At 49.8% G+C, this 13,485-nt stretch overlaps 1 protein-coding gene across 1 annotated transcript; it reads left to right on the top strand.

Annotated features, from left to right (window-relative positions):
• The first annotated feature begins 7,315 nt into the window (after nt 1–7,315).
• LOC142922671 (uncharacterized) lies at nt 7,316–11,668 on the top strand. Its single transcript, XM_076063506.1, has 3 exons — nt 7,316–7,499; nt 7,857–8,003; nt 9,560–11,668. The coding sequence occupies exons 1-3, from the start codon at nt 7,369–7,371 to the stop codon at nt 10,275–10,277; spliced, it is 996 nt and encodes a 331-aa protein (XP_075919621.1). The 5' UTR covers nt 7,316–7,368; the 3' UTR covers nt 10,278–11,668.
• The last annotated feature ends 1,817 nt before the right edge of the window (nt 11,669–13,485 follow it).

Genomic DNA, 13,485 nt, shown 5'->3' with positions numbered 1-13,485 from the left:
TGGTGTTCGTAGTGGTGGTGTTGGTGGTGTTAGGAGTAGTGTTAGTAGTGGTGTCCGAACAGAGGAGCAACGCTCACGACAACAACCTTTGAGCCGGGCATCTAAAAGGCAGCAAGTTGGCACAGTCATCTCAGTCAGACAACTCATGGCACCTGGGTCTGACCTGCGACCGCCTGTCAGTGAGCCTTCGGCACTTCACGTGGTCTCAAAGTGCACCTGGCCTGGCACAGGCGCCGTGGTCACATCACCGCTACTTAGTGGCGAATGGCAGTTGTTGTTTCTTGTGTTTTTCGTATTGTGGGTGACTGGTGAGGATGTGAGTCCGTGTTGATGATGAGAGTCCGCATTGTGACGTGACGTGCGTTTAGACGTGGGTGTGTCACGCCCCTTCAACTCTGCGTGTCCCTCACCTCTGTCTCCCGCTCTCCACGCAGAGACCCGGACCGCGCGAGAGACACAGTGAGCTCTGAGCACCCTCGTCTGCAAGTTGCAACTATGGAGGTACATGTGGCTCCTTGACTCGTGTGGTGAAGTATGGGTGGACGTGTGTTCTCCCCTCTGCGTATGCCTACCTGTCACCTGTATACCTGGGTGTGCTTCTCCTTGCCCGCCTAAGTGTGTGCGCGTCTATCAGAGTGTCTCTCTGAGATCCTGTTGGTGTACGTGCCCGTCTATGCGTGAGCATCCACAGCGCTGTTATCTATCCACTGATGGATGAACGCCTCCCTCCCTGAGACCCTACTACCCCTCACATCCTGTGATGGAATAATCCGCCAAGCGCCGATTTCGTCGCACCATCTCTCTGGCGGCTCTCCTCTCTGATGTGTTCTGTTCCTTGGTTGTCGCTCAGTTATTATTCTTGACCGTGAGCCATTGTTGTCCCTCCTAGCCATGGCTCGTCCGGCCCGAGTCCCACTCACTCCTCTTAACAGTTTGAACGATCCCATTGACCTGCCTGTGACCTCGAAATCCACACGTCTTTCATTGTAAATCCAAGCATGGCAACTGATATTGGCCAAATATCCCAACGCTGAGAACTGGCAACATCTCGGCAGGACCCTCCTGAATGTGGAGCCCAGGATGTCAGAGATGCTGGCTCAGTGCTCGCCCACTGCACTTGCTCCAACATCTTAATCAAGCCCATGTGGTGGACCTTCGTCTTTGTGTGTGTAGATCAGCCGAGCTGGAGAGGCTCGGAGTAACGGCGAGTCTTGCACCACGTGGAGTGCGCTGTCCTCAGCACGCACCGGCTCCATCCGCAGCAAATCGCCACAAGGTAAGAACAGAAATGAGTGACGTCAAGATGGCCACGCTGAATGGTGGGACATCACGATGGTCATGTTTCAAGGGGGACGTCACAGTGACCATGATGCATGGGGGGACTTCATGGTGGCCATGTTGCATGGGTGATGTACCGTTCGACTTTTGCCGTTCTCTGGTCTAACACCGACGAGACAAGGTCATAAAGAAGGCTGTCTCTGGTGCGGGCCAGTCAGTTTCAAAGACAATGCCCATATATTATCAGAGCATGTTTGTTTGCATATTTTTCCACAAGTACGTGTGGTAAATGTAGACTTGATGCCTTGCAAAAGGTAGCTATTTGGTGTTTGAACATATTAACACCTGTTTTTGTGCCAGAAAGGGTAAAAGCTATTCTTATTTCATAAAATCCTTCATGGCATATCTGTGTTATATTTATCTAATTCATTAACCCTGTTGTCAAACCCAAGCAACCTAAGATGTCCTCAGAGCTGCATATAGCTGGACATCAAACAAAGATGGTCACTGCATGGCACGCTTTCAGATGTGCTTCTGCAGTCATCTGGAATGCTCTTCTGACATTAGGCAGCCACTGGAGCGATGCACTTTTAAATCAATATTTTTTGCGAACTTGTTAGTTTGTTGTCTTTCCCCCTCACTTCTGATTAGCAGGGCTGCCGAAGCACGGTTTAACATACGGACATAACTGGTATTGGCCAAAACATCCAAATCCCCTGCAAATTCCTCAAATTGGGATCACACAGCAGACGTAATGGCAGCAGCGTCACCCCCATTCTCTGTAAATCATCTGCAGGAACCTCCTGAAAAGGAATCTTGAGACTTTTTGAGGCTGTGCTGCGTAAACGAAAGATCACCGACAGCTGTTGTTATTCTCTTGCCTGCAGCAATCCTGGCTCTCTTTGGCCCACAAATGACCCACCGGGAGAAGCTGGAGCTTGTCGCCATACAGAAAGTATGGTACTTTGCGCTCAGCAACAGATCCCGGGGACACAACAACGATGGATACGACGACCACGAACATCATTACATTCCGGTGAGACTCGCCACAAAGCCCCCGCCGTGGGGGCGGTCACAGGGCGCAGCGGTCGCGGGGTTCGTGGCTTCTTGTCATTGCAACTTAAGCACCAACCAACCAGAGAAAGCACATGTGCACTCTCCCACACACTTCACAATCAGAAGTTTATTTCCCAAGTTAAGCCCATTGAGCTAAAGAGCTTTTTTTAGGGTGACTCGGCCAGCAGACATCAGAGCATTCCACAATTACAGATTTAAGAAAACCAAACACTTAAAAAAGCAATTATTTCGTAAAATAATGCTCACATGTTGTGATTTTCAAAATATAGTCAGTCTAAATTTGTGTAATTTTGTGCAGGTCCACCATGAGCACCTTCACTACCGCTATGAGGTGCTGAAGAAGATTGGGCGCGGAGGTCAAGGCCAGGTGATCCGGTGCCTTGACCACAAGATGAACACCCTGGTGGCCGTGAAGATCTTGGTATCACCATTGAGGTAAGAATTCAGAGTGCTGTCGTCACAAGGATGATGTTGTTACGTCCAGTGCTGTGGGCGGCCGTGTGATGAGGTGGTGACAACTCGTGCCTCACGTAGAGGGTCCCCGGTTCGACTCCTGACTCGGGTGCCCTCCTGTGTGGAGTTTGTATGTTCTCCCCCTGTTCTGGATCAGTTCACGCTTACATTACATTAAGTCTTCATTTTACCTAGTAGAGGCATTCCTGAAAAGTGCCACGTTAAGGGAAAGCACATTAAGCAAACATAATATCCCCATATATAATGTAACGATAAAGTTTTGCAAGATATAATACACGCACACAGTGATGTGAAGAGACCAATAACGGAGGGCATGCTGTCACGTCACGTGATCATTCCGCATTCCGCCTACTGTGTCATACCGCTCAGCCGTGCAATTTTATAGCGGGCACATTCCACGTTATAATGGGCGCTTTCCTGCATTAGAACAGAAGCATTCCGGATTATAATGGGTGCGGTCCGCGTTATAATGGGAGCCTTCCACGTTATCATGGGCACGTTCCACGCTATAAAAGGCATGTTCCACACTGTAATGGAGTTGTCCCATGTCATAACGGGCGTGTTTTGTGTTATAACGTGTGCGTTCTGCGCTACAGCAGCTACATCATGGGACCTCCTTTGCCAGTACCAAAATATACTCCCAAAGGAGGTCCCATGATGTAGCCATTCACCCCGAGCTCTCATTACTCTGATAACGCTTGTCTTTGTGCTGTACGCCTTTTGGCGTCCCTGGTCTAACACCGTTTTTGAGACGAGGCTCAAAAGAAAGCTGTTTCTGGTGTGGACCAATCAGTTTCAAAGACAATGCATATATTATCAGAGTATTTTTTTGTTTGCATTCTGACCACAAGTATTGTGGTTAATGCAGTAATGATTCCTTGTAAAAGGTTTCAGTTTGGTGTTTTAACATCTTAACACCTGTTTTCTTGCTAGAAAAAAGGAGAAAATATATTCTGATATTTTGGTACTGGCAAAGGAGGTCCCATGATATTCCACGTTATAATGTCTTGCTCTGTGAGAGCCACATTCAGTCACGACTCAGCTGTGGCTCAGTCTCTAAAACTCAGGCTCAGCTCTAGCTCAGCCGTGGTTTGGCCCAGGCTTGAGCCGCTCAGCTGCTTTTAAAGATACATGAGTGGCTCAGCCGTGGCTTGGCTCAGCTCCTGGGAATCCTGAGTGTGGCTGGGGCCATGCTAGGAGTCGGCTCAATTCACACATTAGGGAATCACTACGTTCAGGCAGCACCCCAAGCCCCCTTCTATCCCTTGCTTATTTGATCCTCTTCCCGATCCTTTCTGGAACCTTCCATGAGCGCACTACCGGAACTCACAATGCCATTACACTTGGGGAACGTTTATTTATTTATTTCTGAATAGAATTTGTTTCTGGTCATTCCTTAAGCAAGTCTAAGTCATGATTCATTTGTGGATTTTCTCTGCACAGCTCCAAGCGTGATAAATTTCAGAGAAAGGAGCTCCAGATGGCTCTGGAACTTCAGGGCGAGGGCAGTGATGAGGACTACAACGTTGTCAAAGTCCTGAATCATTTTGACTTCAGAGGACACCACTGCATTGTCCTGGAGCTGTTGAAGTACGTACCATGTGTTCCCACCCCCCCCCCCCCCCCCCCCCATAGCGTGGTTAACTTCATTAGCTAAACTAAAACTTTTATTTAACAGGTGAAGCCCACTGCCCTATCAGTTATTTTTCACAAGCGGCCTGGCTACAAATGATAGCTAAAAAAAGTTGCTGATGTGGAAATGTATAGCAGCCAAATACTCTAAACACATGTTTCGAAATGTGGAGGGAAAAACCAGAGAACCCGGAGAAAAAGCCACGTGACCAGGGGTAGAACATGCAAACTCAAAATATACATGCGTCACGGTCGGGATCAAAGCCTCGATCTCTTCCACACCAGGGGAGGGTGATAACGTCACACCACCGGAGCTAGATGTTACTTTTGGGATTCCTGTGCCACCCACGCATTGTGATACTGTGGAGCTGTCATGTGTCCCGGGTGCATGAGGCCACGCCTCTTTTCTCAATAAGCCCCGCCCACTTTTATATAGCCACGCCTCCACTCGATCAGCGCAGTGGTAATGCTTGAGCCCCTCGGTGAAAATCCCTGAGTTCGATTCTCAACTCGGACGCCTTTCTCTGTGGAGTTTGTATCTCCTAATGGATAATTCCACCACCCGGAAACAGAGCCAATGAAAGCAAGTGGACAGATGTGCTAAGCTATTTGGTTTATCAGCAAACCGATGACCTAAACCCACACTGAGCTATGAATCATATTAGTCGTGAATGTGCAAATATAATATTAATATTGTCGTTATCAGAATCCACGCAGTATTGCAGGGTATGACACTGACGCTGCTTCGTTGTTGTCATTGTTGTTGCTGCTGCTGCCTCTTTCACAGGGAGAGCCTCTATGATGTGATTATGGAAGCGGGGCTCCGGAAATTGCACATGGGGATGGTGAAAACTTACACCAGGGGCATCCTCAAGTTCCTTTGCCACACCAAGGCCAGGAGCATCATCCATGCAGATATCAAGCCAGTGAGTGGACACAGCAATCAGCGTGACTTTGTTCCAGAGTTGTGTCATTATTGGGGACTCGGTCCATAGAGAAAACCGACCACGTTGGTCACAGGGTCGATGTGTTAGCTCTGTCCGTCTATCTGGAAGGAGGCAGGGTCACGTTACCTCTGGTGATGATCTGGTATGAATTAAACTGTCGTGTAGAGTCGTGTCGCTATTGGGGGACTCACCAAAGAGAAAACTAGCAATGTAGATCACAGCGTTGCCCCAAACTTTGAGAAACACAAACCGGAGCCGAAAAGAATGATTTTCAAAACGTGCCAAACACGCGTTTGAACTGACAGCTGCCCGTTGTCAGCTTCCATGCTGTGAATGGAAAACTTCCCAAGACAAACGCGCGGTGGAAAGCGTCACGAAATCCGTGCGCCCTTGAGTGTGGTTTTTGGTCCATAACTCGTTATTGGGCAGCTGTGAGCAACTAGGATAAGTTGTCGATAGAGCCGCACCCTTTTACTTAGATGGTGCTTCAGAGAGCTTTAAATATGATGAGCCTCGACTAACATCGCTCATCTTGACGCATTTGAAAGGGGCACCCCCAGTGGCAGCTGTCAGAAAACAGCGAATGTTGCACTTGACTCAAGGTTGATGACGGCGCTACGCCTCACCTAGTTCCCCTGTTTAGCTTGTACCGTGGTACGTGATTGATCCACTGCTGGCTGAATGCTATCGGCGTAACCTCCGAGTGTGAATTCCTTCTGCCTTTCTTCCTTTAGGAAAATGTTCTACTCAAGGATACCGTGACCGGCACCGTCAGGGTCACGGACTTTGGCAACAGCTGTTTTGTGAAAAGGCAACGTGAGTAACCTCACCTGGGTGTGAGTTTCTGCGTGTGGGTGTGAGTTTCTGCATGTGGGTGTGTCTGTGTTCCAGTGTGTGTGTGTAAGTCTCTTAGTGTCTGTACATGTGACAGTGTGTGATAACGATGCTGTTCATGACACAGTGAGTATACACACACACGTACATATATATTTGTTGTTGTTGTGCAGCTCTGTATGTGGGTGGGACCCTGCCATACCTCTCTCCGGAGGTATTGCTGGGCTACAGATTAACGTGTGCAGTGGACATGTGGGCACTGGGCTGCACAGTGGCGGAGTTGGCGACCGGCAGGGAATTATTCCAGTCGGACAGCCGCGACGACCACCTCCCGTGCTGCATGGAGGTATTTCCAACTGGACGTTCACCCGCTCGTGATTCCCCCCTCCTTTCTTGAAGTTGTAGGCTATGGGGGGGGGGGGGGGGTGGGGAGCCAGGAGAGGGGGGCGATTGGCTACTTGGTGATCTGGCGAATGGCAGCCATCGTATGTTGTATGTGTGTACACGTGTGTGTCCTGTACGTGTTGTGGGAGCAGTGGTGTAGCGGTTAGCGTGCTCAGCTACAAACCCGGTAATGCGAGTTTGATTCCAATTCACGGCCAACATCAGTGACGATTATCTGAACCGGTACTGGGCATCCCCTAGTACAAATCAGCCTCAAATGAGTACCTGGTGCCGTGTGTACCTGCTTCAATATAGCCAACCATCCCCTCTCTGTGTGTGCCACAGTCCTGGCCCTCAACAGGTGCCGCTACTGTTGCTGCTGCTGTTTCTACTCACTACTATAAGCACTTGCCCCTACAGTCTGCTGCGGTTACACGGGTGACTTTTGCCTTTATTTCAACCATGTGCAGATCCTCGGGTTGCCTCCAAGATGCATGATGGATGCAGCTCCTGACGGAATGCACTACTTTGGTGAGTTGAAGGGTGGGGCGAGCAACCGGCCGGATTCAGTGTTAGGGTGTGGCCTGGAGCTGTTGTAGTTCTTTTTGGGGGGGTGGCCATGGGGGGGGGGGCCTCTTTGTATTTTCAATTCCTTGGGTGAGTGGGTGGCTAATTGGGCGCGTGGGCAAGTGGGTAGGTGGGCAAAGTGGTGAATGGTGACTGTGTGTCTCTCCTGCTGTGCATGTCTCCTGCAGATCGTTTGGGCATGATGTTCTCCCCAGTCAAGAGAAGGGTGCCAGGGAGCTTGTCACTTCACGGGGCACTCAAAAGCCACGACCCGGAGTTTGTTGACTTTGTCAGCTCCTGCCTGCGGTAAGAATCATCCCCCACCCCCTCCCCCCTCCCCATGAGGATTTCTCCCACCAAGGTGATCAACGATCGCCCTCCACCGATCACCAGGAAGATGTGGAGCTGAGTTAACCTGCCGATAACCAGTACCACCCTTGTTAAGATCGCCCTCTTTGGAGGTCCGTTAAAGATGATCCTCGGCAGTGCGAGGCTCAGGGCATTTTTAGAGTACTGCGTAATGAAGGATTGCCGCTGCTACCAAGACTACCGCTGATGCCGTGCGATCCTGGACCTCGTGGGAGAAGGGAAGGAACGTCAATCCTCTCACCACGCCTCTCTCACCATGTGCGCTGCGTGTGACCCCGGTGCGTCTCTCAACAGATGGGATCCGGATTGTCGCATGACGCCAGCGCAGGCGCTGGGTCACAGCTGGCTCCGGACCGTGGCCACCAGCACCACCAGCAACGCCACTGCCACCACCATTGCTGCTCCTGGCAGTGTACAGTGTTTTGGAGCTGCTGAGCGACGGTAAGCCATGAGCTGCTTGTCCAATGTTCAAGGCAGTCCATAGGGAGGTGTGGGGCCCAGGGCAAGTCACAATTAAATCGGAAGTATTACCAACAATACAGGGTTTTTTTCGGTTAGATCGCATAGATATACATGTGTTGTTAAACTCACCACCACCCAACACAGCCAATTAGTAAGGTGTATCATGTAAACAAAATGTGCCAATTAGTTACTAGATCAGCACACCAGTGTGTTGGAAAGTAAACCCACCACATTTACTATTCGAGTACGACATTTTGCCGGGGATTGCAACCAGCCTCATAAGGTGACGGCCAGAATTGTGGAGAAATACTCCTGTTTCGGTCTTAAATAGTGATAAATGTGAATGTGATGTCATCATTTGTGAGCCAATCTGGTGCGAAAGCTTGCGTGTTAAAAATACATTTTACGTCTGACACCGTGACATCGAAGCACAGGGCCGCCAAAAGCACGGTGCCCGGGGCGGTTTCCCCAGTACACCGTACCCGGGGGACGGCTCTGCTCCTGTTAATGTATTTATATTTATTACTACTACCCTTATTTAGCCAGCATGAGCCTCACTCAGTCTCAAGACTCTTTTTCAGTAGAGTCCTGCCAAGTTGTTTGCAGTACAGAACAAATTTGCTTTTGCTACTGCTGCTATGCGATCCCGATTGAATGATTTGGAGGTTCAATTTCTAACACTGACGAGGATGTCCATCCAAAACTGGTTGCATTGCGTTTGTCAGGGTTCAGTTACGTGGAGGAAAATGCCAAACCCAAAGGAATGAAAGTTACATTTTAATGTACAATTTTATTGAGGGACTGTGTGTTGTCTTGGTGGGGTCTGGGGCTGTTTTTGTTGATGTTTTGCTGCCTTGCCCAAATTTACAGTTAGTGTTGAAAACTGGCAGGATTTTATGTACTTTGTGCTTATGTGCTCAATTTTTTGTGACTTGCTTACATTTTTACACGTTGCACTCCTTTTGTTTGTTGTTGTAACTTGCTTACCCTGTGCCTCGACTGCATATCTGTGAAGGAAGAGATTCATAGCTTATCGTATTCCTCTTCATCCAGTCTAAATAATGTATTCTGATTTGGAAACCAATGCAGGACAAAACGGGGGGGGGGGGGGGTAGAACACACTCCACATTCCACACGGAGAAGTGACCCAAGTATGGGAATCAAACCCAGGTCCCTCTTTGACTGAGTTCCAGCCCTGCCGCCTGCAAACGAACACATGTACAGTTCAAACCCCACGTGTACATTCGGTTATATACGGATGTATTTTTATAATTGGTTCCTGGGTGAGGACAAATAATGAGGCAGCCATATCTTTGCCATTTAGCCCTTCATCCAGTGTGATATCGCAAGACTAATGCCCATTTTGTAACCAGACCCACGATGGGCATGGTATGCTGCATTATTGCAGCATCGTTATTAACCTGGTTAATCTATCTCTGCACACAGTTAGTCCGTACGCAGACGATGGGGGGGGACGGACTGCGATCTCTGCTGTAGCAGGAAGTTGGAACGGTGTCGTGCGCATCTCTTCACAGAGCGGAGCCGGCGCTGCCCCCATCCTCCGCGCTTGCCCTGGCCTCTAAATGGAAGCTGACGGTTGTGGTGGAAGAGGAGACCCTGGTGGAGGAGCTCGTGGTGCAGGGAGAGGAGACCCTGGTGGAGGAGCTGGTGGTGCAGGAGACCCTGGTGGAGGAGCTGGTGGTACAGGAGGAAGAGGAGACTCTGCTGGAGGAGCTGGTGGTGCAGGAGGAAACCCTGGTGGAGGAGCTGATGGTGCAGGAGGAGACCCTGGTGGAGGAGCTGGTGGTGCAGGAGGAGACCCTGGTGGAGGAGCTGGTGGTGCAGGACGAGGAGACCCTGCTGGAGGAGCTGGTGGTGCAGGAGGAGACCCTGGTGGAGGAGCTGGTGGTGCAGGAGGAGACCCGGGTGGAGGAGCTGGTGGTGCAGGAGGAGGAGACCCGGGTGGAGGAGCTGGTGGTGCAGGAGGAGGAGACCCAGGTGGAGGAGCTGGTGGTGCAGGACGAAGAGGAGATGGGGGGGGAGACAGAGGAGGTGGAGACGAAGAAGGAGCAGGAGGAGGAGATGGTGGTGCAGGAGATGGTGGTGGAGGAGAAGGAGATGACAAGGAAAGAGGATCAGGCGATGGTGATGCAGGAGAAGAGGAAGCGAGGGGGCCTGGCCCGCATAGGGAGAACCATCCGTTCACTCCTCCGACGCGCGCTGCTGTGTGGTGGCCGGTCCACCACACAGTAGAGGTGATGGTCATGGATAGTTGTGAACCACGACCACTATCACCACACCCACCACATGCACACTCCACACATACACCCCCCTGTGATACCCACCACCCACCACACACACCCTGCACCCACCCACCCCGTGACACCCACCACACACTACACAAAGAGCTAGGAGTTTAGAGGGTTAGGGATTTATAAAATTATGGGTTTAGAGGTTTTGGGGTATTTTGGGGATAAGGGGTTTATATGTTTAGGTATTTCGAGAGTTATAGGGTTTAGGGGTTGAGAGTGTTAGGGGTTTAGGGGATTCTAGAGTTAGGGGTTTAGAGGGTTAGGGTTTTAAGGGTAAAGGGGTTTAAAGGGTTAGGTGTTTATGTTTCCTCTATAAGTAATGATAAATGTAAGATGTCTTCTTCCTACACGCGTTTGTTCCACTCACGTGGGGTCCGCCGTCCTTGCCACCTTCTCCACACCGCCCCGTCCCGCGCCATCTCTCCCTCCGCTCCTCGGGCCACCACGTTCGACCGCATCACCACATCGCCCCACGTCTTCTTCTGCCTTCATCTCCTCATCTTAAAATCACAATTACTTAATAATACGCTTCCAGGCCGCACTAAGCCTGTAGCTGTCAGAGAGGTTAAAATAATACAAATTTTCTCAGTTTCAATGGATTCTCGAATTAGTCTTGGCCAGTAATAATGAGTTTTACACAACACTTCATCCTTATCAAAATACATTAAGTGTTCTTGTTGGCAAGCATGTACTGCAACTTCCGACAGTTATGTTTGAGAGTGTTTAATATTTATTTGGTGTTCCTTTAGTCTTACGCTAATGTTACGTCCCATCTGTCCAATATAACATCTGCCACATAAGCCATTAATCCGATACACACCATCCGTTGACAACTTAGGCAATTCATCTTAAGTACAAGATACTATTTTTTTAATTTTGTGTACCGTGCCAAATCTTACTTAGATGTTTAGCTTTTTGCTTTTCCAAAACTCGAGCTAATTTCTCAATTACTCCCACGATATATGGTATTTTAATTGTTTAATAACCTGATTCAGCAGTATTGCTGTTCGATCTTGGTTTAGCATTCATTGCTGTTAATTATTTGAGCATTATTGTAGACATTCAATCGTAGCGTTTCTTTGACATGTTCAATCTCTCTCCAGACATTCACCATCTGACACTGTTTTAGCCAGATGTATGAGCATCTTGATGAGAGAGGTTTTCTGTACGGGGTGATAATGCGAATCTGCATTCAGATAGGCATCAGTATGCGTTCCCTTTTGGTAAACGCTGTGTGTGTTATTTTACCATTTAGGCCTCGTCCGATAAATCACCTCTCCAAAGGAAATAAGTATTTAGAGGCCACACGGGACCGGGGGGGGGGGGGGAGTTTATCGTTGTGTCTGTTGCTGCAAGCAGATAGCGCGCAATGGAGAGCTTGCTCAGAGCGGAGCTGGGCACGGACTCAGCGAGGACGCTGGGCGCTTCGGCCAGTGGAGGCTGCATCAGCACCGGGCAGAGCTACGAGACGGGGCGCGGACACGTGTTCACCAAGATCAACGCCAAGAGCGGGGCACCCTCCTCTACGCCTCCTCTACGCCTCCTCACCACCTCACCTCCTCTACCCTTCTCCTCGCCTCCTCTACGCCTCCTCACCACGCCACCTCACCACGCCACCTCACCTCCTCACCACGCCACCTCACCTTCTCACCACGCCACCTCACCTCCTCACCACGCCACCTCAACACCTCACCACCTCACCTCCTCTACCCTCCTCTTCGCCTCCTCTACACCACCCCGCATCCTTGCCTCAACCTTCATTCATTCAGCCCTGTCATTAATGTATCACTTTTTTTTTAGCTGCGACTACTAGCTAATTTGTCAGTTACTCCCACGATATATGGTATTTTAATTGTTTAATAACCTGATTCAGCAGTATTGCTGTTTGATCTTGGTTTAGCATTCATTGCTCTGTTAATTTGAGCATTATTGTAGACATTCAATCGTAGCGTTTCTTTGACATGTTTAATCTCTCTCCTCAAACTTTGACCATCTGACACTGTTTTAGCCAGATGTATGAGCATCTCGTTGAGAAAGGATTTCTGTGCGGGGTGATGATGCCAATCTGCATTCAGATAGGCATCAGTATGTGTTCCCTTTCGGTAAACGCTGTGTGTGTTACTTTACCATTTAGGCCTCGTCCGAGCAAAATATCCAGGAAAGGGAGTGTGTTATTCACCTCCATTTCCATGATGAACTGGATGGCCGTTTTTTGTAAATTGAGATGATTTAGACATTCATTCATTAAGTATCTTTACCATGTCGCCAGACAACCAAAGTGTCATCTACATATCTACACCAAAAGTGGGTTTTAATGTACTTGAAGCAAGTGCTCTTGCAACCCGGGGGTTGATGACCCCTGTGTTAGAGGCCACACGGGACGGGGGGGGGGGGGGAAGTTTAACGTTGTGTTTGTCGCTGCGAGCAGACAGCGTGCAATGGAGAGCTTGCTCAGAACGGAGCTGGGCACGGACTCGGCGAGGCCGCTGGACGCTGCGGCCGGTGGAGGCTGCATCAGCACCGGGCAGAGCTACGAGACGGGGCGCGGACACGTGTTCACCAAGATCAACGCCAAGAGCGGGGCACCCTCCTCTATGCCTCCTCACCACCTCACCTCCTCTACCCTCCTCTTCGCCTCCTCTACACCACCTTGCATCCTTGCCTCAACCTTCATTCAGTCAGCCCTGTATCACTTTCTTTCGCTGCGACTACTAGCACCACCATGGTGAATGTTGCAGTGAACTTCACCTCGTTGATTCTCCCCTCCACCCACGTTAAGGGACTCGGTCTACCAGACACTTTGACCGCTTCGTCTCATCCACTCCACGTTCAACCACCGCGCCTCACTGCAGTTCACAACAACGCACTCAACTAAACAACTCGGTCACCCACTCATCCAGTCACTAACTCAATCACCCTATCACACATTCATCCAGTCACTAACTCATCCAGTCACTAACTCAATCACCCTATCACACACTTATCTCGTCACTAATTCAATCACCCTATCACCCACTCATCCAGTTAACCACTCATCCAGTCACCCACTCATTCAGTCACCCACTCATCCAGTCACCCACTCATTCAGTCACCCACTCAATCACCTTATCACCCACTCATCAAATCAGCCACGCATCCAGTCACCCACT

Source organism: Petromyzon marinus, unplaced genomic scaffold, assembly GCF_048934315.1.
Source record: "Petromyzon marinus isolate PM22_M1 ecotype Great Lakes invasive population unplaced genomic scaffold, UKy_Petmar_22M1.pri1.0 PM_Scaffold_14, whole genome shotgun sequence".
In the NCBI taxonomy this organism is placed as follows: domain Eukaryota; kingdom Metazoa; phylum Chordata; class Hyperoartia; order Petromyzontiformes; family Petromyzontidae; genus Petromyzon; species Petromyzon marinus.
Note: the sequence above shows the minus strand (reverse complement) of the source record. Positions and strands in the feature narration are given on the sequence as shown.

Bases quoted from the DNA above. Each gene is read 5' to 3' on its own strand.
- LOC142922671 (XM_076063506.1), top strand. From the start codon at position 7,369: ATGTCTCCTGCAGATCGTTTGGGCATGATGTTCTCCCCAGTCAAGAGA. The intron at 7,500-7,856 runs GTAAGAATCATC...GTCTCTCAACAG, and splicing joins TTTGTCAGCTCCTGCCTGCG to ATGGGATCCGGATTGTCGCA. The intron at 8,004-9,559 runs GTAAGCCATGAG...ATCTCTTCACAG, and splicing joins TTTGGAGCTGCTGAGCGACG to AGCGGAGCCGGCGCTGCCCC.